This window comes from Poromitra crassiceps (genome assembly GCF_964638095.1).
Source record: "Poromitra crassiceps genome assembly, chromosome: 30".
Lineage (NCBI taxonomy): Eukaryota > Metazoa > Chordata > Actinopteri > Beryciformes > Melamphaidae > Poromitra > Poromitra crassiceps.
In genome coordinates, this window is record NC_139652.1 from 15,655,154 (window position 1) to 15,679,068 (window position 23,915).

The window sequence follows — 23,915 nt, forward strand, 5'->3', positions numbered from 1 at the left end:
GTTAGAGAAGCTAACGTTAGCTAAGCAGCTAGCATGCTAACCTGAAACACACCCATCCAACGCTGAAAAATGGCACCGCTTGTTTTCTGTTTGAACAATGTATGAAAATGAACCTGAAATCAATAGGAATCCGTTGGAATAAGGTCCCGTCGAGTATCGATGTGCGTCAATAGCTTCCCGGTGGCATTCCGATACAGAAAGACGTCTTCCAACAGGCAAATCCAGGCTGTGTTTACAATAATGTCGGAAGGAAGGAGGCTCGGTAAAACTGGTGGCTCTTCCTCAACGCGCGTGGCGAAAGAGGACTTCCCGCGACCGTTGGGTCATGTGATCCTCCGCGGCCAATCAGGGCGCCCGTTGACAGTTTGAAAGGTAGGCGTTCCAGAAAGGCTCCTGGGGGCGTTACGTCATCGATGATAGGGAAGAAATCGGCGCGAACGGACTTCTTTCATCTCTGTTGTTGTTCTTGGAGTCAAACTGCAGAGAAGGCTTCCATTATAGACACAACGATCAAAGGCTCAGTACAACCATGACGACAACCGACTGAAGTCATTCCTTACGACGCAAAAATATAACCACTGATGTAATGATAAATTAAGTGGTAAGCCAAGGGCAATTTTAATGACATTAAGTAGAAATGTATGAAAAAGTATGGATTATAGCAATAGGGTGTGCAAAAAGTACTGAGACAAAAAAAACATTGCAAACAAATGTGAAGAACATGACCTTCATAAATATTTGATTAAAAAAATGAATAATAAGTATATCAACCTGTGTAAGTCAGTGCATATTTAAGGACCAAAAAAATGCTTTTCTTGACATATGTGTAATTTGCTGCTGCAGCTGCACTGGGATCATTCAAATCAATGTAATCTCTTAAACATTTGTACCAATTCTCAATGCTGTTGGTTTGCTCAAAAATGCAGCCAACAAAAAGTAACAGGAACTCAGGGATTGAAAATCAGGTACAGTCAAAATGAATCACACAAACTTGTTTTTATTAGAAATAGCATTAGCTGTACATTGCTGTGTGCACTGTGCACCATAAACATTACAAAGCATTCCCCCCCTCTCCAATCTGTTCGGATGAGGGACAAAATAGCATGACAGCGGAAGTCCAGTTTATCAAAATCCTATGTACACGTAAAAGCTAAGTTAATTTGTGAAAGAAAAACAAATATGGAGGAAGACATATTTTATCTCTTTGATATAGTCCAATTAGGATGGTTTTGATCCTGTCATTGTCCATGATCTGGTTAGTTTTGCCGTCAATCATCCAAGCCTGGCGACTCTCCTTGCTGTATTCTTGATGCTATTCTGATGGCTTCCTCCAACGATGGCTGATCACTGAGCTGGAGGGGAGGAGGGGAGGAGGGGGGAGGGGGGGCACAACAGAAACAATCAATCACTACTATTGTCATGTGACACTGCAAGCATGAAATCAACCAATGATTAAATCCATTTACTGCCACCCCTTCAAAAAGACACCTCTTGCTGCTTGGTTTCACATGACTGTCACAGGGTGCTAAAAGGTGAACAGAGGACATTTGCATTGTCATTTGCATGACAGAGTGAGCAGAAGGGGGTAAATGAAGACCGCGTGTCTGTTTGCCTTTAACACTTTGGGTTAAATAAAGGCTGGTTTGTCTTAAGACATGGAAACTTTGATGCAATATGAAGTCCCAGGGTTTTGAAGCCTGAATGACAAACTGTAAAAAAAAAAAAAAAAGTAATTGTATTTTTATTAATTATATTATAAGAAAAAAGTCATTATTAATCAAGTAATTATTTTTTATATATATAACAAAGATGCAAATTTAAATGGCATATTCCAAAAAAGATGAAAGGGTAGCACATCTCAATGTCCAAAGTCAAGGAGGACAAAATACATTGACTTCTTTATTTGCCTGACATCACACACAAAATGCTTAGGCGTTAAACCCGTTTGCCATTACACAATAAAAAAAGAATAATCCTTTCGGAGAGATGTCAAGTTAACAGTCAGGCAGTAAAAAGCACAGCTGTAAATGATGTTACTCTTTTCTTTCCTTGTTGGGGGGGAGAATATGCTAATGTAGAGGTCAGGGGTCATTCTATTGAGACAGACTGGTGTTGGTCAACGTGGATTTGGATGACGTGTAAACCCATTTTCCTGTAGCCGTAAACGTGCCTGCAGGACGACACCTAAGTCAACACCACAAACAGGAGGGTTCTAATGGCCGTTAAGGCCTTTAACATACGTCAAACCCCTTGCAGAATGCGCCGAGGGGTGCGCCGCGGCTGGCGAGCCTGCGTGCAGCTCCTCCAAAATGTGACCGCGTGAGCATAATATAATATAGATGGGGAGATAGCAGGAGAGTGAAAGCTATTACCAAGTATATGCACTAAATTCTTTCCTTGGACTAACTTCTAGTCATTGAAATCCTAGTGAAATCACACAATTGTACTCATTTTGCTGGGGACTCCCCTGTGACCCCTCGTCAAGCTGACGTTCGAGTATACAGGACCAGCTGCCGCCGGCAAGGCTCCAAGTCGAGGCGGACGCAGACGTATATTTCAGCCTTTAGTGCGCCCAGCTACTCCTACGCCCCCCACCCCGAGCCCCCCACCTACCCATCATTTTCACCTGAGCGTTTCAGCAAATAGCTTAACAGGGTGGGGGACTGCAGAGGGATTATCAAGGGGAGAAAAAGGCTTGGGAGCAATTCAACTCCTGTTAGTATCATATAAACAACCGGGCATTTAGAGTGTTTTTAAGCAAAACATGGGGAGAGCCGTGAGTCTAGCACCATGTTTCCTCCGACACACGCGCGTTTACATGTCACAGAGGTAGTTTCACCGGTTCCCTTCCACCCCAACCAGGCGCCCCGACCGACCAGCGGAGGTGCTAGTGCAGCGACCAGAACACATATCCTCAATCCGGCTTCCCACCCTCAGGCACAGCCATTCATGCCTCTATAGACGCCCGACCAAGCCGGAGGTAACACGGAGGTGTGAACCTGCGACCCCTCGAGTTGGTAGCTAGGGAATCTACCGAAAACACGGGATTAATACAGAAATGCGGCAGGTTCTAAACACAATCATTGAACCTCAATTTATAGGGACGTGTAATGCTCGATTGGCCAATTTTGTTGTGTATCAAAAATTGTGACACCACATGTGTGGTACCTCACTCTTCCATTTCACATAGTTTCCGCATGTAGATGACACGTACACAAGCAGGAGTCCTATGACTTACTTCACTGAATGAAACCCACAACATGGTGTTCGTCTACCAACCTGCACAGCGATGTGAGTGCCGTTAGAAGTGGCCAATAAGGTGACAGGATGAATGTCGTGGTCTTGGCTGTAGCCGGCCTCCTCCACAGTTTGGAAAGAGGCCATGTCGGGTGTCATGATGGCCACCTGAGGGAGACAGAGACACCCAACTCAATCCAGGCTTTGCACTAGGCTCACAAATCACCTAGCAATCCAACAACCAGTTGGTGCCATCGTGGAGGTCCAGTGGAGAACTAGCTGCACACAATTTAGGGCTAAATATCCAACAACCAGGCTAGAAATGGAGATAGCTGAAAAGGATTATTGTGGTGCGGGTGTTGGTCAGTTCAGTAACGATTGAAACAAAAGTTCAAGGTCTGATTATAACCACTTATACCATGGTCTGGGTGAATACTCGATTCTGATTGGCTGCAAGGTGTCCATTAAAAAGTGATATTGTACAGTGATAATGGACACCTAGCTAAATGGTCTGTTCACCGTTCATATCAATGCGCCATAGTTTCATCAGTGTTATCAGGAGAGCTGTTTGAGCTCTATACCCCCGTTAAGGGTTAACACATTAAGTGCCAGAGACGGACTAATTCGTCTTACATAATCCAGCGCTTAAGTGCCAAGGACGGACTAACTCGTCTTACATAAAGATTTTTTTTTTTTGACAGTGGGACATCAATCAACCCCTTTTACATCTTCGAGATAAGTATTTGCAGCAAGAGCATGTGTGTAATCTATTTTACCGACCACTAAGTGGCGACAGAGACCGAGAGAAGTCACAGCCACGGGACCCAAAAGCCACAAAAGCAGCCGCCTCGCCCGGACACACACACACAGAACGGACAGAGATCCCTTCCCCCCAGAGCCGCGCAGCAACGCGCGAACACACACACACACACACACACACACACACACACACACACACACACACACACACACACCGCGGAAGCAAGCCATTCAAGGAAATGGCGACGCGATTTTACAGTAATCCATATCCATTTCAGACTCGTCTTGCCCGACAGGCAAGCAGGCAGGCAGGCACGCAGACAGACAGGCAGGCAGCACAACGCGCTTCTGACACGCCCGCTGAAGCCAGGAGGAAGGAGGAGAAGACACACGGAGGGAGGAGTTTGAATGAGAGGGGTGTTTCCTGTTGTTATGGAGGAAATTACTGTTCAAAACTATTGTTTAGAATGTCTGACGGTCTTACTGATGCCAAAAATGAATGGTTAAAGTGACTGTTTCACAAAAAGCCATTTATCTCTGAATAAATTTCCAGACGCTGAAACCATGCTGTACTCAACGGCTAATATCTACATAACTACTAACTCTGCAAACTAACTCTTTTAGACAGAGAAAGCACACATTCTATTAGTTATTTTTAGATGATTGATGTTCATGAATTCTTAACAGAAAATAATCCTCGGCTGTTCTAAAATGAGCCAGAATCGTCAAAAACACCCCTGGCACAACTTACCTACAGGAATGAAAACATGGCTGGCACCCAATGTGTTAATATGACAATTTTGGATGTTGAGAAAAAAATTGACTCGGTCAAAGTAAGTATTTAAATCACCCCTGTGTGCTCAGTTTATCAAAAATAACTCTTATTTACAATTTTGATTTTCGTTTCGGAGATTTTTAACCTCGCGTCACCAGGCTCTTCTCGGCGACAAAGAGGATATTTCCCTCGGCTCGTGCACGAGCGGGGGCGAGCCCTTAGAGAGAGAGAGAGAGAGAGAGAGAGAGAGAGAGAGAGAGAGAGAGAGAGAGAGAGAGAGAGAGAGAGAGAGAGAGAGAGAGAGAGAGAGAGAGAGAGAGAGAGATGCATGCAGTGCGAGCCCCCGCTGCACTTTTCACTTCCTGAAAGTCTTCGCTCTTAAATGTTAATATACTTGGCCAATACGTATCTATCATACAAAATAAAGCAAGCAGCCAAACGGTAATGTCTTCATTTAATGTAGAACGCAAAACATCGTTAAACCTGCATTCCTGTGATGAAGTTAACGTTTGAGTCGGCTTTAAAACGGAGATTGGTGGAGGTGGGAGGGACTATTTTATTTCGTGGAAGACTGATTTACAGTATGAATAACAGACATTTAGCCATTTAGATTGCTTTATTTATTACACATGGAAATATAAATGACTGGTCTTATTGTTTTGTTGGCAAGTGACCATGGTATAAGCGGGTTAATGCCCTTCGAGGTGTACATTATCACTTTTTAAGGGACTTCGCGGAGGCAAACCATCCTCGGCTTCGCCTCGGACGGTTCACGCCTCCGCGTCGTCCCTTAAAAAGTGATAATGTACACCTCGTCGGGCATTAACCCTTACATATAAAATAGAGTAAGTGGGCTCTGTTTGTTTGTTTGTTTGTTTCACTTTTTGTCCCACTGATGATGTCACAATGTCTATGAAATCATCAGTGATGTCACTGTAATTGTGATGTCACAATGTCTATGACATCATCAATGAAGTCACTGATGATGTCATCATCATCATCATCAGTATATACAGTAAATGGATGCTGGGGCTCTGTCTGTCTGTTTCTCTGTCCCACTGTGATGTCATAAATCCCACTGTGACATCATAGTGATGTCATAAATCCCACGGTGACATCATCAGTGAGGTCATAAATCCCAGTGATGTCATAAATCCCACTGTGACATCATCAGTGATGCCATAAATCCTATATCCTGAAAAAAACAACCCATTGTTGCCCAATAGCTGTGGACCTCCAATATGGCCGCCAGATGGTGCGTTACATTACAACATCAAATCACATCCTTTCTACAGCTTACTTGGAACGTGTGCAGCGGCTTTACCTGCCCATCTGAGCCGTCTGTCGTCACCATGGTAACGTGGTGACCCCCATGCGTTGTCAGCTCGTGTGCTGGGATGGTTATGGTTGTGCCCTCTTGGGTTACCATGGTGATGGTGCCGCCCATAGCTTGCAAGTCTGCTTCAGAGATATTGACCTGGTGTAGTTGACAACACAGAAAGAACATACTGTACTGCTACTTCTACAATGGATCTTTTCACACTTTTCTCTCACCAGCTGTGTGCTGCCAACACTAAGCTCGTTCACCATCCAGACAGCGGAGAAAGAGACGTTTAAACGCTACCAGTTTGTGTAGAGCAGCATGACAGGCAGCCAATCAGGAGCCTGTTTGACACCGAGCCATCATTTTGCTGTGATTTGATTTGCTCACCGTTAGAGAGCGCAGGTGCAAAGTTTGAGATTAGGTCAAGAGAGAAGAAGACTGTGCTGTAAATAACAGGAATTAAATAAGTTCTCGCTCAGTGTGGTGGGTGAACTTCATTGACATGATATCATTTGGACGCTGGGTTAATTTATTCACCACATGACTGCCTTGCATTACCTGCTGTTGAGTTCCGTCCTCCTGCGTAACCAAGGCGATATGATGCTGTCCCAGGATCTCAGCGCTCTCCATAGGAAGCTGCTCCGAGCCCGAGTCCTCCGCCTCCACCACCGCTGGGGTGTAGGTCACGTTAGGGTCGTCGATGGCATCTGAAGCAAACGGAGAAGATTTGAAAGTTATTGTGTTTGTCAATACAGCACATCTGTATTTGACATCATGATCAACATTTAATGAGGTATTCACAGCATAGGCTGGGGATACCTTTTTCCATTGATTTACATTCTGTATATTTTCATAGTATACATACTTTTCCCTTGTCTAGAAATGTTATGCTGTCATTTTTCCATACCTGTAATTAAATTAAATGGGGGTGGTCGTGTCAAATTTAATAAACCAATTAAAAAAAAAAATCTTTGTGGTATCGTATTATTTGCTGTTGCAACAAGCCACTTTCCCCACAAATATCAAGTTTCATGTCACCTCATCCATCTCATAAGCCTTTATTGAAAACTACTTTTCAAGGACATTTGAAACAACTTCCATGTTTCAATGACACGGACCTGTGGGGGGTTCAAAGTAGGCCTCCTGCTCCTCCTCGATGGGCTCCGTGTCGTTGTGCGCCGTGCGTTTGTGCATGGCCAGCGTGGAGATCTGCTTGTAGGTTTTGCCACAGTGGTTGCAGTTGTAGGGCTTGCAGGGCGTGTGGACCACATGGTGCTTGTAAAGGCTGGAGTACTCTGTGAAGCGCTTCTCACACCCAGGCACAGTGCACACATAAGGTTTCTCTCCTGGAGAAGGGAAAGCAAGCAGGGAGGCAAAGTAGTCCATGATCAATGCATTTGACACACTAGCCCTGTTCGGAATCGGTCCCTATGACAGAAATAGTGGACTATTTAGTGTGTCGCCATTTGTTTTTATAGTGTCCGAATTCTAAACTGTTCATTTGATTCACTATTTAGTCCACTATAAAATACACAATGCACAGCGATTTCTAGTGAACAGCGAATGTACCCTACATTTTCGCCGGTATACCACAATGCAATGCGGTTGTCTTTACCGACGGAGAAGAAGAAAGTTGTTACCTCACGAGCTAAGAAGCTTGTGAGCTACTTGACCAGCAAACTGCTATTAGGAGACAGCACCATAGTTGACAAAACCACACATGCACGTAATTAGAATTTCAACGATTTATTTAGGATTTAGCAGTCAAAACATGCAACATCAATACTACCTCACCTGAGGACATCTCAATCTGCTCGTGAGCTCAGTTGTTTATGTGATAGTGGGCGCGGATTGCTTGTGTCACACGAATACCTGACGCATCTGGTAACGCAATGATCTCCAGGAAAACAATCTGTGTAGTGTCCCAAACTCATTTTGATCATTCCCCATATAGTTTACTATATGATCAACACTATATGGGAATAGTGAGTGAGTGAATGAGGGAACGATTCCGAACGCGGCTATTGACTGTGACCCGAGAACTAATAGGTGCTTCATTTGAGGCTTGAGGTGGCGGCACAGTGGTTAGTAGACTCACAGCTCCTACCTGCTCACTCATTATAAACTGTTAGTAGACTCTCAGCTCCTACCTGCTCACTCATTATAAGCTGTTAGTAGACTCACAGCTCCTACCTGCTCACTCATTATAAGCTGTTAGTAGACTCACAGCTCCTACCTGCTCACTCATTATAAGCTGTTAGTAGACTCACAACTCCTACCTGCTCACTCATTATAAACTGTTAGTAGACTCTCAGCTCCTACCTGCTCACTCATTATAAGCTGTTAGTAGACTCACAGCTCCTACCTGCTCACTCATTATAAGCTGTTAGTAGACTCACAGCTCCTACCTGCTCACTCATTATAAGCTGTTAGTAGACTCACAGCTCCTACCTGCTCACTCATTATAAGCTGTTAGTAGACTCTCAGCTCCTACCTGCTCACTCATTATAAGCTGTTAGACTCTCAGGTCCTACCTGCTCACTCATTATAAGCTGTTAGTAGACTCTCAGCTCCTACCTGCTCACTCATTATAAGCTGTTAGTAGACTCACAGCTCCTACCTGCTCACTCATTATAAGCTGTTAGTAGACTCACAGCTCCTACCTGCTCACTCATTATAAGCTGTTAGTAGACTCAGCTCCTACCTGCTCACTCATTATAAGCTGTTAGTAGACTCACAGCTCCTACCTGCTCACTCATTATAAGCTGTTAGTAGACTCTCAGCTCCTACCTGCTCACTCATTATAAGCTGTTAGTAGACTCTCAGCTCCTACCTGCTCACTCATTATAAGCTGTTAGTAGACTCTCAGCTCCTACCTGCTCACTCATTATAAGCTGTTAGTAGACTCACAGCTCCTACCTGCTCACTCATTATAAGCTGTTAGTAGACTCTCAGCTCCTACCTGCTCACTCATTATAAGCTGTTAGTAGACTCTCAGCTCCTACCTGCTCACTCATTATAAGCTGTTAGTAGACTCTCAGCTCCTACCTGCTCACTCATTATAAGCTGTTAGTAGACTCACAGCTCCTACCTGCTCACTCATTATAAGCTGTTAGTAGACTCACAGCTCCTACCTGCTCACTCATTATAAGCTGTGAGTAGACTCACAGCTCCTACCTGCTCACTCATAATAAGCTGTTAGTAGACTCACAACTCCTACCTGCTCACTCATAATAAGCTGTTAGTAGACTCACAGCTCCTACCTGCTCACTCATTATAAACTGTTAGTAGACTCTCAGCTCCTACCTGCTCACTCATTATAAGCTGTTAAGACTCACAGCTCCTACCTGCTCACTCATTATAAGCTGTTAGTAGACTCTCAGCTCCTACCTGCTCACTCATTATAAGCTGTTAGTAGACTCACAGCTCCTACCTGCTCACTCATTATAAGCTGTTAGACTCACAGCTCCTACCTGCTTACTCATTATAAGCTGTTAGTAGACTCACAGCTCCTACCTGCTTACTCATTATAAGCTGTTAGTAGACTCACAGCTCCTACCTGCTCACTCATTATAAGCTGTTAGTAGACTCACAGCTCCTACCTGCTCACTCATTATAAGCTGTTAGTAGACTCACAGCTCCTACCTGCTCACTCATTATAAGCTGTTAGTAGACTCAGCTCCTACCTGCTCACTCATTATAAGCTGTTAGTAGACTCAGCTCCTACCTGCTCACTCATTATAAGCTGTTAGTAGACTCACAGCTCCTACCTGCTCACTCATTATAAGCTGTTAGACTCACAGCTCCTACCTGCTCACTCATTATAAGCTGTTAGTAGACTCACAGCTCCTACCTGCTCACTCATTATAAGCTGTTAGACTCTCAGCTCCTACCTGCTCACTCATTATAAGCTGTTAGTAGACTCACAGCTCCTACCTGCTCACTCATTATAAGCTGTTAGTAGACTCACAGCTCCTACATGCTCACTCATTATAAGCTGTTAGTAGACTCTCAGCTCCTACCTGCTCACTCATTATAAGCTGTTAGTAGACTCACAGCTCCTACCTGCTCACTCATTATAAGCTGTTAGTAGACTCACAGCTCCTACCTGCTCACTCATTATAAGCTGTTAGTAGACTCACAGCTCCTACATGCTCACTCATTATAAGCTGTTAGTAGACTCACAGCTCCTACCTGCTCACTCATTATAAGCTGTTAGTAGACTCAGCTCCTACCTGCTCACTCATTATAAGCTGTTAGTAGACTCAGCTCCTACCTGCTCACTCATTATAAGCTGTTAGTAGACTCACAGCTCCTACCTGCTCACTCATTATAAGCTGTTAGTAGACTCTCAGCTCCTACCTGCTCACTCATTATAAGCTGTTAGTAGACTCACAGCTCCTACCTGCTCACTCATTATAAGCTGTTAGTAGACTCACAGCTCCTACCTGCTCACTCATTATAAGCTGTTAGTAGACTCACAGCTCCTACCTGCTCACTCATTATAAGCTGTTAGACTCTCAGCTCCTACCTGCTCACTCATTATAAGCTGTTAGTAGACTCAGCTCCTACCTGCTCACTCATTATAAGCTGTTAGTAGACTCACAGCTCCTACCTGCTCAATCATTATAAGCTGTTAGTAGACTCAGCTCCTACCTGCTCAATCATTATAAGCTGTTAGTAGACTCTCAGCTCCTACCTGCTTAGACTCTCAGCTCCTACCTGCTCACTCATTATAAGCTGTTAGTAGACTCACAGCTCCTACCTGCTCACTCATTATAAGCTGTTAGTAGACTCTCAGCTCCTACCTGCTCACTCATTATAAGCCGTTAGTAGACTCTCAGCTCCTACCTGCTCACTCATTATAAGCTGTTAGTAGACTCTCAGCTCCTACCTGCTCACTCATTATAAGCCGTTAGCAGACTCAGCTCCTACCTGCTCACTCATTATAAGCCGTTAGTAGACTCGCAGCTCCTACCTGCTCACTCATTATAAGCTGTTAGTAGACTCTCAGCTCCTACCTGCTCACTCATTATAAGCTGTTAGTAGACTCTCAGCTCCTACCTGCTCAATCATTATAAGCTGTTAGTAGACTCAGCTCCTACCTGCTCAATCATTATAAGCTGTTAGTAGACTCAGCTCCTACCTGCTCAATCATTATAAGCTGTTAGTAGACTCAGCTCCTACCTGCTCAATCATTATAAACTGTTAGTAGACTCTCAGCTCCTACCTGCTCACTCATTATAAGCCGTTAGTAGACTCACAGCTCCTACCTGCTCACTCATTATAAGCTGTTAGTAGACTCACAGCTCCTACCTGCTCACTCATTATAAGCGGTTAGTAGACTCACAGCTCCTACCTGCTCACTCATTATAAGCTGTTAGTAGACTCACAGCTCCTACCTGCTCACTCATTATAAGCTGTTAGTAGACTCACAGCTCCTACCTGCTCACTCATTATAAGCCGTTAGACTCTCAGCTCCTACCTGCTCACTCATAAGTTGTTGAGTACCAGTTAATGGTTACACTGTGATTAAAATCTTACCGGTGTGAATCCTCATGTGGTTCTTGTAGTTGGTGGCACTGGCAAAGGAGCGTCCGCAGCTGGGCTCCGAGCAGTAATACGGCCGCTCTCCGGTGTGCGTTCGGATGTGAACCTTGCGGATGTTGGAGGTTGTGAAGGACCGGCCGCAGCCATCGACAGGGCATTTAAAAGGCTTCTCTCCTGCGAGCAAGAGACGAAACAAACAAGAGAGAAAAGTCAGCCCTTACGGGGTTGGTTCTTACAACTTCTCCAGGAATAAATCTCCATTCTATTCCGAGACTTCTGGCTTTGATGATTTTGGCTGCACAGCATTGTCATATGGGCAATATTACGCTTTAGCAGAGGATTGATTATACTTCACGAAAAAACCAATACGTGAAATGACCAATGACTTTACAATGGCTGTTGAGTCCTGATATAGAGTACATGTGAGTATTGAACAGCAGTTTCCCCTCCCCTATACCTAGACCTTTTCTCAAACTTTTGAGTCCAAGACAAATGCATTAATTAACAATAAACAAAGTATACATACTTTTCCAAATATGGTAGAGTTGCTTAGGAACCCTGCATTTGAATAGAAGAATATAGAGACCCTTCCTGAAGCTATTTAGCCTGAGGAAAATCAGTCTGACTCATTAAGACATTAGCAGTCTTGTTATGTTGGGACTTAAGACCCAGCAGAAACAAAGCAGTCTCACAAACCATAGTTAAACTAGTTTATAATATAACAAACATAAAAGATCACTCAGTGAGTTCCTTGTGTCAGAATCAGAATCAGAATCAGAATCAGAATCAGAATCAGAATCAGAATCAGAATCAGAAAGATTCTGTGTCAGAAAGATTGTGTGTTGCAGGGCACCTGTATGTGTACGCGTGTGCTTCTGGAGGTCTCCGGACGTTTTGAAGCACTTGCGGCAGTTCATCTCCTGACACCTGTATGGCTTCTCTCCAGTGTGTGTGCGAGAGTGACTCTTCAGGCCGTACCCTGCAAACGCCACAAAAACACAGAGCCCAGATTCAGCTACGCCATTGACCAATTATCTGATCTTAAAGGGACAGCTCACCCTAAAATCCAAAATATATTTTTTCCCTCTCACCTGTAGTGCTATTTATCCATCTAGATTGTTTTTGGATAGTTGCCTGTGTTTTGGAGATATTGGCCATAGAGATGTCTGCCTTCTCTCCAATACAGGAATGGAACTGGATGGCACTCGGCTTGTGGTGCTCAAAGCGCCCAAAAAACAAATTTGAAAAATTCAAGAGCAATATCTCTTTCCAGAAATCATCGCCCGGTTACTCAAGATAATCCACAGACTTGTTGTGAACAGTTTCATGTAGGAAATATTTTCTTTCGACCAAACTACACTTACTAGCTGCTAGCTAGTTCCTACATGAAACTAGCAGCAGCGAGAGCAGCAGCTAGCTAGCGGGTGTAGTTCGGTCTAAAATAGAAAATAGTTCCTACATAAAACAGTTCACAACAAGGTCTGTGGATTATCTTGAGTAACTGGGTCATGATTTCTGGAAAGAGACATTGCTGTTGAGTTTTTCCAATTCAATTTTTTTGTCGCTTTGAGCACCACAAGCCGAGTGCCATCCAGTTCCATTGTATTGGAGAGAAGGCAGAAATCTATACGGCTGATATCTCCAAAACCCAGACATCGAACAGAAAACAATCTAGATGGACACGGGTGAGAGGAAAAATATCTATTTTGGAATTTAGGGTGAGCTGTCCCTTTAATGTGATTAAAACAATACAAACAAACAAGTGTAGCAGTTGTCATGGAAACGCAAGGCCCATGCACATCTGGAACAACACCATTAAAGAGAACTATAACAATACATTGTTGGTCAAGCATTCAAACTACAATGATCAGTTCCTCAGCAGACAAAGTACCGCTGTAATGCTACCGCCTCCTTCTTTCTTACAACTTTCATTTGATTGGTTGAAATGTGTTATTGTTCTATCTGCATCCAAAAAAAAGCGATCTACGACTAAAGCAAAAATAAAATGATTAATTATTCTGGATATTTTATGGTTATCATTCAAGTTACATAGGAATATTTACCATTTACTTAGGATGATTTCAAACTTTGTATACCGGTAGTTATATTTCTTGTTGTTGATGAGAACGGGCCTTTAGTCTCATTATCTTAATCAGAATACGGTCAGGAATGATGTAAGCATAACCCAGTTAACACACCCAGATTTATATTTAGTGACACTTGAGCCTTGATTTCATTCAGTTCTGTGTCAAACAGGCCCCTACTGTTATTCTGCATCTTCTGCTTTCAGTCAACACTGATCATTATGCCTTTACTTCAAGTGCATTAAAGTGAACAAAGAACACCAAAACTACAATCAGAAAATGTTCCGAACATACTTTATCTGATATGGAGGTGACCATCATCTGCACATCCCTCTTATTTAAAGAGTTATATTACAGAAATCAATGTAAATGGGTTAAACTATGGGAAATACGTGATCATTTGAAATGTCCACATGCTTTAATTAATCAATCCCTTTTGTTTTTATTGTTGTCAGTAACTTGAGTATTGAGTGCAGGTAAATGTAACTCATAAGATGGTTGGTAAGCAGAGACTGTTGTACAGGATGAGAACAGTGAAAGCCCCGCCCCCTACTGCGGCTCCTTACCTGTGGCAAACTTCTTCCCACAGCCAGGGTATTCACAGACGTAGGGTTTGTCTCCAGTGTGGGAGCGCTCGTGGACCTGTGTGTCGCAGAATGGAATTTAACAATGAGCCCAACGCAAACACAAATAATGCCTCCGGCCTGGCTATCGCCGGCGGAGGCATAACAAACAACAAGCAGCTGACACTGCTGTGGGAAGACTGTGAGGGGAATCACGTCTTTAGAGGAGAGGTTTGAAATACAAAAGGGAAAATAACAGACGCAATATGAAACAATCCAGACTTGAGTAGGCGCATCGCTCGCACATTTAGACATTATCTTCAGCGTTCGGCTCACGGCTCGTGCTCTTATCCACTGCAGCTTCAAATAAGGCCAATAGGCTTCAGTTCCCACAGCGCCACCATTGCGATGCAGACGTGCTAAAATACCTTCTGACGTAACACAAGAGTGACAAGAAGCATCGCAGCACCAACCAAAACAATGACGCTAATTCACATCGTTGTAGATTTGCCATCACTTAAATGGAAAAAAATAAATAAAAAATCTTTTGCAAATATCACAGAAATTCCAAACTGCAGCTGGACAAACATCAGGTGATGTTCTTGTCCAGACAGAGTGACTTTAATTGAGACCTTTCCCCAAAACGTATTAACGAGTTGCTAAGTTTAAAAGAAGAGAGTTTTAGTATGCCATAATCTAATGTTGTTTTCACAGGCTTTTATAATACTTTTCATTTGATGACAAGCTTTGATTTGATGAGAATGAGTAAGGTCAAATTTAATGATATTCAAAACTGGCACAAAATATCCGTATGTATGTATGTATGTATGTATGTATGTATGTATATATATATATATATATATATATATATATATATATAGATAGATATATATAGATAGATATAGATATAGATATAGATATATAGATATATATATATAGATATATATGTGTGTGTGTATATGTGTGCGCGCACGCACACACACACACACACACACACACACACACACACACACACACACACACACACATGCGTGTGTGTATAGTATATAGCTATTGCCCTTCAAAAACCCATGTTGGCCAAACCCTAGTGAGGACCGCAAGAGTCAGAGCCATAGTGCCTTTCACTCACTCACTCACTCACTGACTCACTCACTCACTCACTCACTCACTGACTCACTCACTCACTCACTCTCTCTCTCTCTCTCTCTCTCTCTTGCCTTCAGATGATGGGCGGTGGTGTAGAGTTTACCGCAGCCGTCGTGGTCGCAGCGGAAAGATTTCTCTCCCACGTGCGAGACCCTCGCTGGCCGGCTGTCTTGACCCTGCACCACAATCTGAAGAGGACAAAAAAAACAATTAGAGCCCACCAGCAAGCCTGTGAAGTGGACAGAGGGTCTCAGTCAGCAGCAATTAAAGGACAGGACACTCTACCCGCATGTGGATGCCATTGTCTGCTTCCACTCTGCCGTAGGACCCCAAGGGATTCTCCACATTCTCCACCTGACAGGGAAGAAACAGCCCTGTGTTAAACAGCTGTGTGTTAGACTGCTGTGTGTTAGACTGCTGGATTAGCAACACTCACAAGGGAAAGACAAGAAGAGAACACAGGCTTTGTCGCTACATCTGCAAAAAAAAAAAACGTTTCACATGATAAACACTTCAAAATTAAATCCATACAAAAGATAAATATCAAGGCAGTCTATATCAGTGGTTCTCAAATGGGGGTCCGTGGCACTTTGCAAGGGGGTCCGCGAAAAGTTTTCAGGAAAATAAAAATATAAACTTTTTTATTTTGCAAAAGCTTCATAGGTCAACGAAAATAGTTTATGCTTTAAATCTAAAATGGTTCATGGATTACATTCTAATCTGACAAACCTATCCATTTAAAAGTCAAGCATGTTACCGTGGAAACAATTAAGCTTAGCCCAAAATCACAAATCAGAATGAGGGGGTCCCCGGTATATTTTCTATCTTGTAAGGGGTCCTTGGCTGAAAAACATTTGAGAACCTCTGGTCTATATTATCGTCACCAAATGCTGACCAACATATTGTGCCTATATTGCATACATTTCATTCCTTGCTAAACACCTTTGTGATTCTAGAATGTTAAAGACCTACAACGAAATCCCGGTGGAGAAAGACAGTCCTTTTCCACAGCAAAATAATAAGATCAGGCAAACAATAGAATAGAAGAGAGAATAGGAATACTCTAGCACAGGACAAGTTTGCCAAACTAGTGTAATTCAGTGCCTTAAGTAGCTAAATTAGTAGTATGCAAGGTTATTATAGCTAACTAAAACTAAACTAAAAACTAAAACTAGGTGGGGCATTTTTGAAATAAAAATAAAAACTAGACTTTAGGGGGGGTACAATTTTGTACACGATTGTGTACTTACAAACCTAACTCAAATATAATATATATATATATATATATATATATATATATATATATATACAGAAAATGTTTTTAGTTTTAGTCAATTTGATCACATTTGTCAACAACAAGCATCAGGATGAATTGGTGCATAATTTTATTGAGATTTTATTGAGACTAGACTGTCTACACATGATGTGTTGTGTTTGTATTGTAATAACTATTCTCACCTTCTTAAACCTGGCAAATACCCCTATATTATAATAATAAAAAGTAAATAAAACTAATAGTGAAACTACAAAAAACCTAGCTGAAACTAAAAATGTGTAAACTATAAAAAAACTAAACTGAAACGAGCAAACCCACTCTGGGAAAACTATAAAGTGAAATGAAAACTATAAATAAAAGTAAGAACCAATGGAAAATGCGAAACCATAATAACCGTGGTAGTACGATACCTTGGTCGTGTACTGCTCCAGCACACTGATGGTCTCGGCGTCGATGGCGGCAGCCTCCGCCTGCAGGTTTGCGATGGTGCCGTCGGCCTGGATGGCGAGGATGGTGTTGGCCTGGGGCATGTGCACCGTGTGCTGGATGTAGGCTGTGCTGCCATCCTCCAGCTGCACCTCCTGCAGGCCACCCTGCTCGTACGTCTCTGAGGAGAGGAGAGGAGAGGAGAGGAAGGGACAGGAGAGGAGAGGAAGGGAGAGGAGAGAAGAGGAGAGGAGAGGAGAGAAAGGAGCAGAGGAGAGGAGAGGAGAGGAGAGGAGAGGAGAGGAGAGGAGAGGAGAGGAGAGGAGAGACCAGAGGAGAGGAGGGAGAGGAGAGGAGAGGAGAGGAGAGGAGGGAGAGGAGGGAGAGGAGAGGAGAGGAGAGGAGAGGAGAGGAGAGGAGAGGAGAGGAGAGGAGAGGAGAGGAGAGGAGAGGAGAGGAGAGCAGAGGAGAGGAGAGGAGAGGAGAGAAATGGAACCAGGCGACTGGGCTCAGTTCCAAAACGAAACCCCAAACGGTTGTTTGCTCTGGAGGAAAGCGAAGCGGCAACCTCCCGTCTTGGAAAAATTAAGCCACCGCGCAAGTAGCAAAAAACTGCAGTTCCTCGAATGGCCACTTGCGGCTGGCTCCAAAAGGGAGTCATTCCCCATAGACCCCCCCCCCCCTTCCCCCATGTTAAAATGCCCGACTTTACAGCAGAAATAAACATGTTAATTACAGTCTGGTCCAAAAAAGGGTTTCACCGTAAATCACCATGGCTGCAAAAAGAAGTCATATTGTATACAAGTCAACGGGAAAATGACTCGACTTCTCCCTTGATTAATGACCTCAGTAAACACTTTACTAATGAGTTGATTGATGGTCTCAATCACTAGTTTCAAGTCTTCTTCAACACATCATGATGTTCAATTTGTAAATCATGGTCCCATTTAGAGTCAAACAGATGATAAAACAGACTATGCTTTGGGGCGTGATTGACAGGTCGCCTGTCCAGTGATCGCACAGCTTAAAGCGCTTTGGGAAATAATAGCGTGATCCTCCCACGTGCTCCCGCTTTCCACCACGCAGGGTCTTCTTCAGGGCGTGTTAGGAAAGATCCCCTAACATCTCCTGAAGAAGACCCTGCGTGGTCGAAACCGGTCGGCGTTGATGATTTTAACTTTTGATATCCTCGACTCTGTGTGAGAGTGCCTGAAGAAAGCTGCTGCTTTTTCATCTGGACTAACAGTTTGTACCTTCTTTGGCTGTGTGGATGTAGGCTGTTGTTTGTACCTTTGGGTGTGTGGATGTAGGCTGTTGTTTGTACCTTTGGGTGTGTGGATGTAGGCTGTTGTTCCATCCTCCAGCTGGACTGCCTGGCCGTCTTCAAGCTGTAAACTGTCACTTCCTACAACACAAAAAATCAATCATTACTGTTGTGACTTCTGACCTCACCAAACTTATCCCACAGGCAGTCTTTCCCATACTGTAAATTATCTCTGCTTTGCTTGACTTTCTGAAGATTTCTATTTGGACTTGCAGTCCTATTAGTCTGCATTTTGTTCAATTATAGCAATACAGGTAACTTAGGGCTGGGCAATATATCAATATTATTTTGGTACTGTGATATGAGACTAGATATCGTCTTATATTTTGGATATCGTAATATCGTCATTTTGCACAAGTGTTGTCTTTTCCTGGTTTTAAAGTCTGCGTTAAAGTGATGTAATTTTCTCAACTTACCAGCCTGTTCTAGCTGTTCTAACATTTGCATTTACCCACTTTACCGATGATTATTTATCAAAAATGTCATTGTGTTAATATTTTGTGAAAGCACCAAGTTACAACTGAACATTTAGCCCACAAAATACTGCGATAGACCTGTATTTGCCATTCAACCTAAAAATACTGAGATATGATTTTTGGTCCATATAGTCCAGCCTACTATTAATTTGTGGCATACCACAAACCCTTACTACTGTAGGTGGCAAACAGGGTACTAGCAGTATCCACTCTCATATTGCCATGTACAGTATGGGAATGTGTTCACTTCTCTCTCTGTCCTGAGAGACTGCAGGGACTTGGTGTTTACCTCCTTTAGTCATGGACACATGCTGCACGTAGGCAGCAGAGCCGTCCTCCAGCTGGATAACCTGTCCGTCCATGATCTGTCCGTCCATGATCTGTCCGTCCATGATGTGTGCATCCATGATCTGTCCATCCATGATCTGTCCTTCCATGATCTGCCCGTCCATGATCTGCCCGTCAGAGAATTTGGAGTCGTGCTGGATGTACGCCGTGGACCCGTCCGCCAGCGTGACCGCCTGTAGGCTCACCGTGTCCATGCTCTCCATCTGATCACCATCTGCGTCAAATCACACGTTATATCAGCGATCAGCTGACACCCACAGCACACTGCAACATCATATTTTAGGGATGCACTGGGCCACTTTGTACGTTGGCGGCTCCAAATGAGGTCACCGTTTCAAAACAAGCGTGAATTCGCAATAGCTGCGACCAGATATGCAAACTTTTTGTGGACCAACCGACAGAGCGACCTATAGAGCTGCTTGCTGGTCGCAGCTAAAAAAAATTTTGAACTTCAATACTCAGAAATCATGTGATGTGATGTTGGTCAATTGCTTACAGCACTCATGTTTACCAACTCTGACCATAGTCTAGAGCAGAATTTCATTTGGGCAAATATAGCAAATCTACAGCATCTCAACTGTGGGAGATGGAACACACTTTTGCTGCACCACTTGAAATTCAAGATGATAAAATGGGTATATTTTTACATAAAAATCCTGTCTACTGTCGCTTTAGATATATATATTTTTAGAGACTGGTTTGATTCAATCTCTTCCTATTAAAGTCCCTGGCAGTCCTTTCTCACGTCACCATTGTTCAATCATGAAGGGTGAAGAAGGCTTTCCTCTCGCGTTTCCTCTATTTACTCAGCGGTAGTGCAGGAGGAATATTATCACCTATGTTGAAGAAAACATGAACTGAACAGTATAATTTCACCAAATGTCCACCAAAAACTGATTTGTAGAGTTATGATATTGTAAAGAGAAAGTATTCAAAGAAAACTCCTGTAGTGCTGCAACCTGCACTAGAACTTTGACTTTACAAGAAGCAGGGTGAGGATGAGGATGAGGATGAGGAACAGGAACAGATGTGTGGTACCAAAAAAAAAACTACTACCAAGCACCACTGCTGCAGAAGATCACAGAGGAGCCATGAGGTTTGGGGAGCTCACCTGCCACCGTCACAGCCTCGGCCAGGCAGAGCGTGACCGGCTGCCCATCTGCATCGTGAAACTCTGCCATCCCCTGGGAGTCCCGGTTGATCTGGGCCAAGAGCATGCTTTAGCTGCTGCAGAAACACACGCAGAGCCAACTTCAAACAAGGATTTGTGTAAAATGTGAACACAGACACGAACACCAAGGATGCAGATATCTTGCATGCCAGTGCCTTAAATTTCTGACACACACACACACACACACACACTTCCATGATGGGGTGTACAATTTGTACAAACGTACTCTTCAATTTTGACAAATGGCATATTATGACAAATCCAAGAACATTTTCACTGATGACATCACAATCATCACACACATTGCCGCCACAGACACCTAAGCAATGTGCCACTAAAGCCTGGATTATGCTTGACGCTTTGGCCGGCCGCACGGAAATGAGAGACACGGAATCCGACAAGGAAACGTGTGGAGCTTGTATACTCTGTGTGGGTTTCTGCAGGCGGAATTGAGCGCGAGTTTTGAAAACTCCACTTTGTCCGCCCGTCCGCGTCCGCGTAGTTACAAAATTCGGCGTGCGCACGGCCGGTCGAAAACCGTCCGCACGGAGCCTTGCGGAGGGGCGTGTCTGCTGATTTGACGTCACTTATCCGCACGGACACTCGCTGATGCGGAAAGCATAATGAGACCTTTATACTCCCACCACAGCCTCAGTCAGGAAAGTTACATCACTGATGACATCACAATTGCTCAAGTGGCATCCCTGATGACATCATCACTGATGACATCACAATCACGAGACACATTGCTGCTACAGACAAACACCTCTTCGCCAATAATTATAACTACAAAGAAAGAAAGAAGATTTACAACAGTGGTTCTCAACGTGGGGTCCGAGGACCACCAGGGCTCCTTGAGGGGGTTCCAGGGGGTCCCCAGCAAATGGATGAAATTGATTGTTCAACTTCAGCACTGTTTCATTTAGAAAAAAAACAATTAGATAATGTGTAGAGTAGAGGAATGACTGTTTTAGTCATAGTTTCACTGTTATCTCTCTACCTACAATATGATAGTCATGGAATTCTGGACAAAATCACATGTAACAATAAAATAATATTCTCAGCTTGGGGTCAGACAGTCTCATCAAACGGGGGTCTGTGTCTCTATTTGTGGACTAAATTAGAGGTCCATGATATGAAGGTGGTTAAAGGACTACTGATTTAAATATTTACGTTTGAAGTGTGATGTTGTGTTCCTCTGTGGCTCATCATTTACGCTAAATCAACTAGTACTAACGCTACTTGTTTTGGCGCTTATAGTTTTGAGCTGCAGGTTAGCTAGCTAGGATGTAGCCTAACTATGACTTGCAACAAATCTATAATGAGCTATAGATCAGTGTTGCGGGTAGGCTCCTGCAGGTTCGCACGCCGTGTGGATCCTGATGCTAGCTGGCTTAATGACATTAAGTTTGGTCGGCAAAACATTTGACAGCAGCTGAAGTCGCATGTCAAAAGTGAGCCATCATGCTAACAGTTTGCTAAACCATGGGAGCTAGTATGATTCGCAGACTTTTCCGCGGCTATTAGCAGCAAACTGTTTGTGAAGATTGCCCGGATTTATAACAATAACAAAGTATCTCCACTTTGGCATGTAGGAGGTAAACTGCCTCCCTGTGACAGCTAACGTTAGTAAGACAGTTAGCTTCCAGTGGTGCACATAACGTTACAGCTAACTGGCAGCAGCGCAGTTAGGCAACAAGAACGGAGAATCCATGAGCTAATTAATGTTAACATAAGCATTAACACTCTACGGATGTCAGTTTTATTATAGTGGAATAGTATTTTCCGTTCTTCCTTTGAATCGCCGCAGTAGCCTGTCATCCCCTCTCCCAGAGATGGCTGTGGAATAATGCACACTGGGTAAAAACCAATTTATATACTAACCTCCAAAAATTTCCAACAATTCCTCCTGTTCGACCACCATGCACCAGTGCAGGAAACGTCCGCACCCGGGAACATGTATGACCAAAACAATGATTTTGGAACTGGTCGGCCTACTCGGAAAGATGGCGTCTGATTGGCTACAGTTGTGGCAACATTAAATTGTCCGCGCACCCATTGGTGCAATAGCATGTTCATCATTTACAGCGCACGGCTATGGTCTCTATTATTCAGATTCCCGGGCCCCTGACAGACGCCATTCCGCGTCGGGTTTCGTATTGTCTTGGGCTTTTTGACTACAAATGTGCCATAGCGTCCTAGAAAAATATATGGTTTCTATTGACGCATAATCGACAACACAACAGTTACCCGACGCTGTGGTTTTAATGCCACTACACGCCACGGGGATAATTGTTTTGTAAACGTAAACAATGCGGTGTGGTGGAAATTGTCGGCATCCATGTTGAAAACAAGGTCGTGTGGGAAAAAATAGGGGTATGTGGGCAATGCAGTGAATAGAGGAGAGGAGGCTGACACCTACAGCAAGGAGAGACTACACATACTGGCTGGCCTCTACTAAACACTAGACAGGCCCACAATCTATTTCACATACCAACAATAAGACAGGCGTAGGCTATAAGTGATTACAAAGAATGGCAGAGCTCTTGATGCAACTTGAATCAGCTCTGTAGGCTACATGAGCTTTTTCAGGCCTAAAGCCATGTTTTGCAGAATGGACAAAACGTTTCAAATTAGCACACACAGTATAATTAGCTAATAAAGTGAAGCCTACATTGTTGCCAATCTGAAAATAAAGGGGAATTCAAAGCCTATTAGGGAATTTTCCCCGTCAGTGGAGATGATCGTGGATTACAGGAGGAACACAGACACACACCCACACCCCAATATCACCCTGGGTGACTCCCCGGTCAACACTGAGGAGTCCTTCCGCTTCCTGGGAACCATCATCAGCCAGGACCTGAAATGGGAGCTGAGCATCAGAGCTCTCACCAAGAAGGCACAGTAGACTAGAGGATGTACTTTGTGCAGCAGCTAAAGAAATTCAAAGTGCCAAGGCAACAAGGGTGTGCACTTCTACACCTCCATCGTTGAGTCCATCCTCATCACCTTCTGGTACACTGAACTGCCACTCTCAAGGACATCAGCAGTACATCATCCGCTGTGCTGAGAAGGTGATCAGATGCAACCTGCCATCCCTTCAGGACCTGCACACCGCCAGGATGCCGAAGCGGTCTCGTAAAATAGCGATGTGACGTTCGCGAACGATCCGAATCTATTGAACGGCTCTTTGCTATGAACGAAGGGAACCGAGTCCTACTTGAGAGCCGTTCGTTTTAATGTTGTGCCCAAATTTCACTGCCTGCCGCTCCCTAGCACACACACAGGTTAGACCTCCTCCCTCCCTCTGCTAGTCCGCTGAGCAGGGAGCATGGGGCAGGGAGGATAGGTCGGCTGCCCTCGTTAATTGCTACCGGCGCATGCTGTAGCTGGCCTGGGTGGGCGGACTCAGCTTAATATCAAAACGGGCTACGCCGCGGAGTGCATCTGCCGACT

The 23,915-nt window shown here is 43.8% G+C and overlaps 1 protein-coding gene across 2 annotated transcripts; it reads right to left on the reverse strand.

The window, feature by feature from the left end:
- Positions 1 to 1,021: 1,021 nt before the first annotated feature.
- znf143b (zinc finger protein 143b) lies at positions 1,022 to 22,401 on the reverse strand. 2 transcript variants are annotated; one of them, XM_083662855.1, is made up of 15 exons: positions 22,344 to 22,401; positions 20,400 to 20,515; positions 19,230 to 19,502; positions 18,465 to 18,545; positions 17,125 to 17,321; positions 15,724 to 15,792; positions 15,510 to 15,626; positions 14,296 to 14,371; positions 12,499 to 12,624; positions 11,640 to 11,819; positions 7,214 to 7,441; positions 6,654 to 6,802; positions 6,096 to 6,248; positions 3,280 to 3,405; positions 1,022 to 1,352 (listed from the first exon to the last, which is right to left on the reverse strand). In XM_083662855.1, the coding sequence occupies exons 2-15, from the start codon at positions 20,503 to 20,505 to the stop codon at positions 1,269 to 1,271; spliced, it is 1,965 nt and encodes a 654-aa protein (XP_083518981.1). In that variant the 5' UTR covers positions 20,506 to 20,515; positions 22,344 to 22,401; the 3' UTR covers positions 1,022 to 1,268. The 2 variants fall into 2 exon arrangements, with proteins under 2 accessions (XP_083518981.1, XP_083518980.1); XM_083662854.1 differs by having other exon boundaries at positions 6,072 to 6,248.
- Positions 22,402 to 23,915: the final 1,514 nt, after the last annotated feature.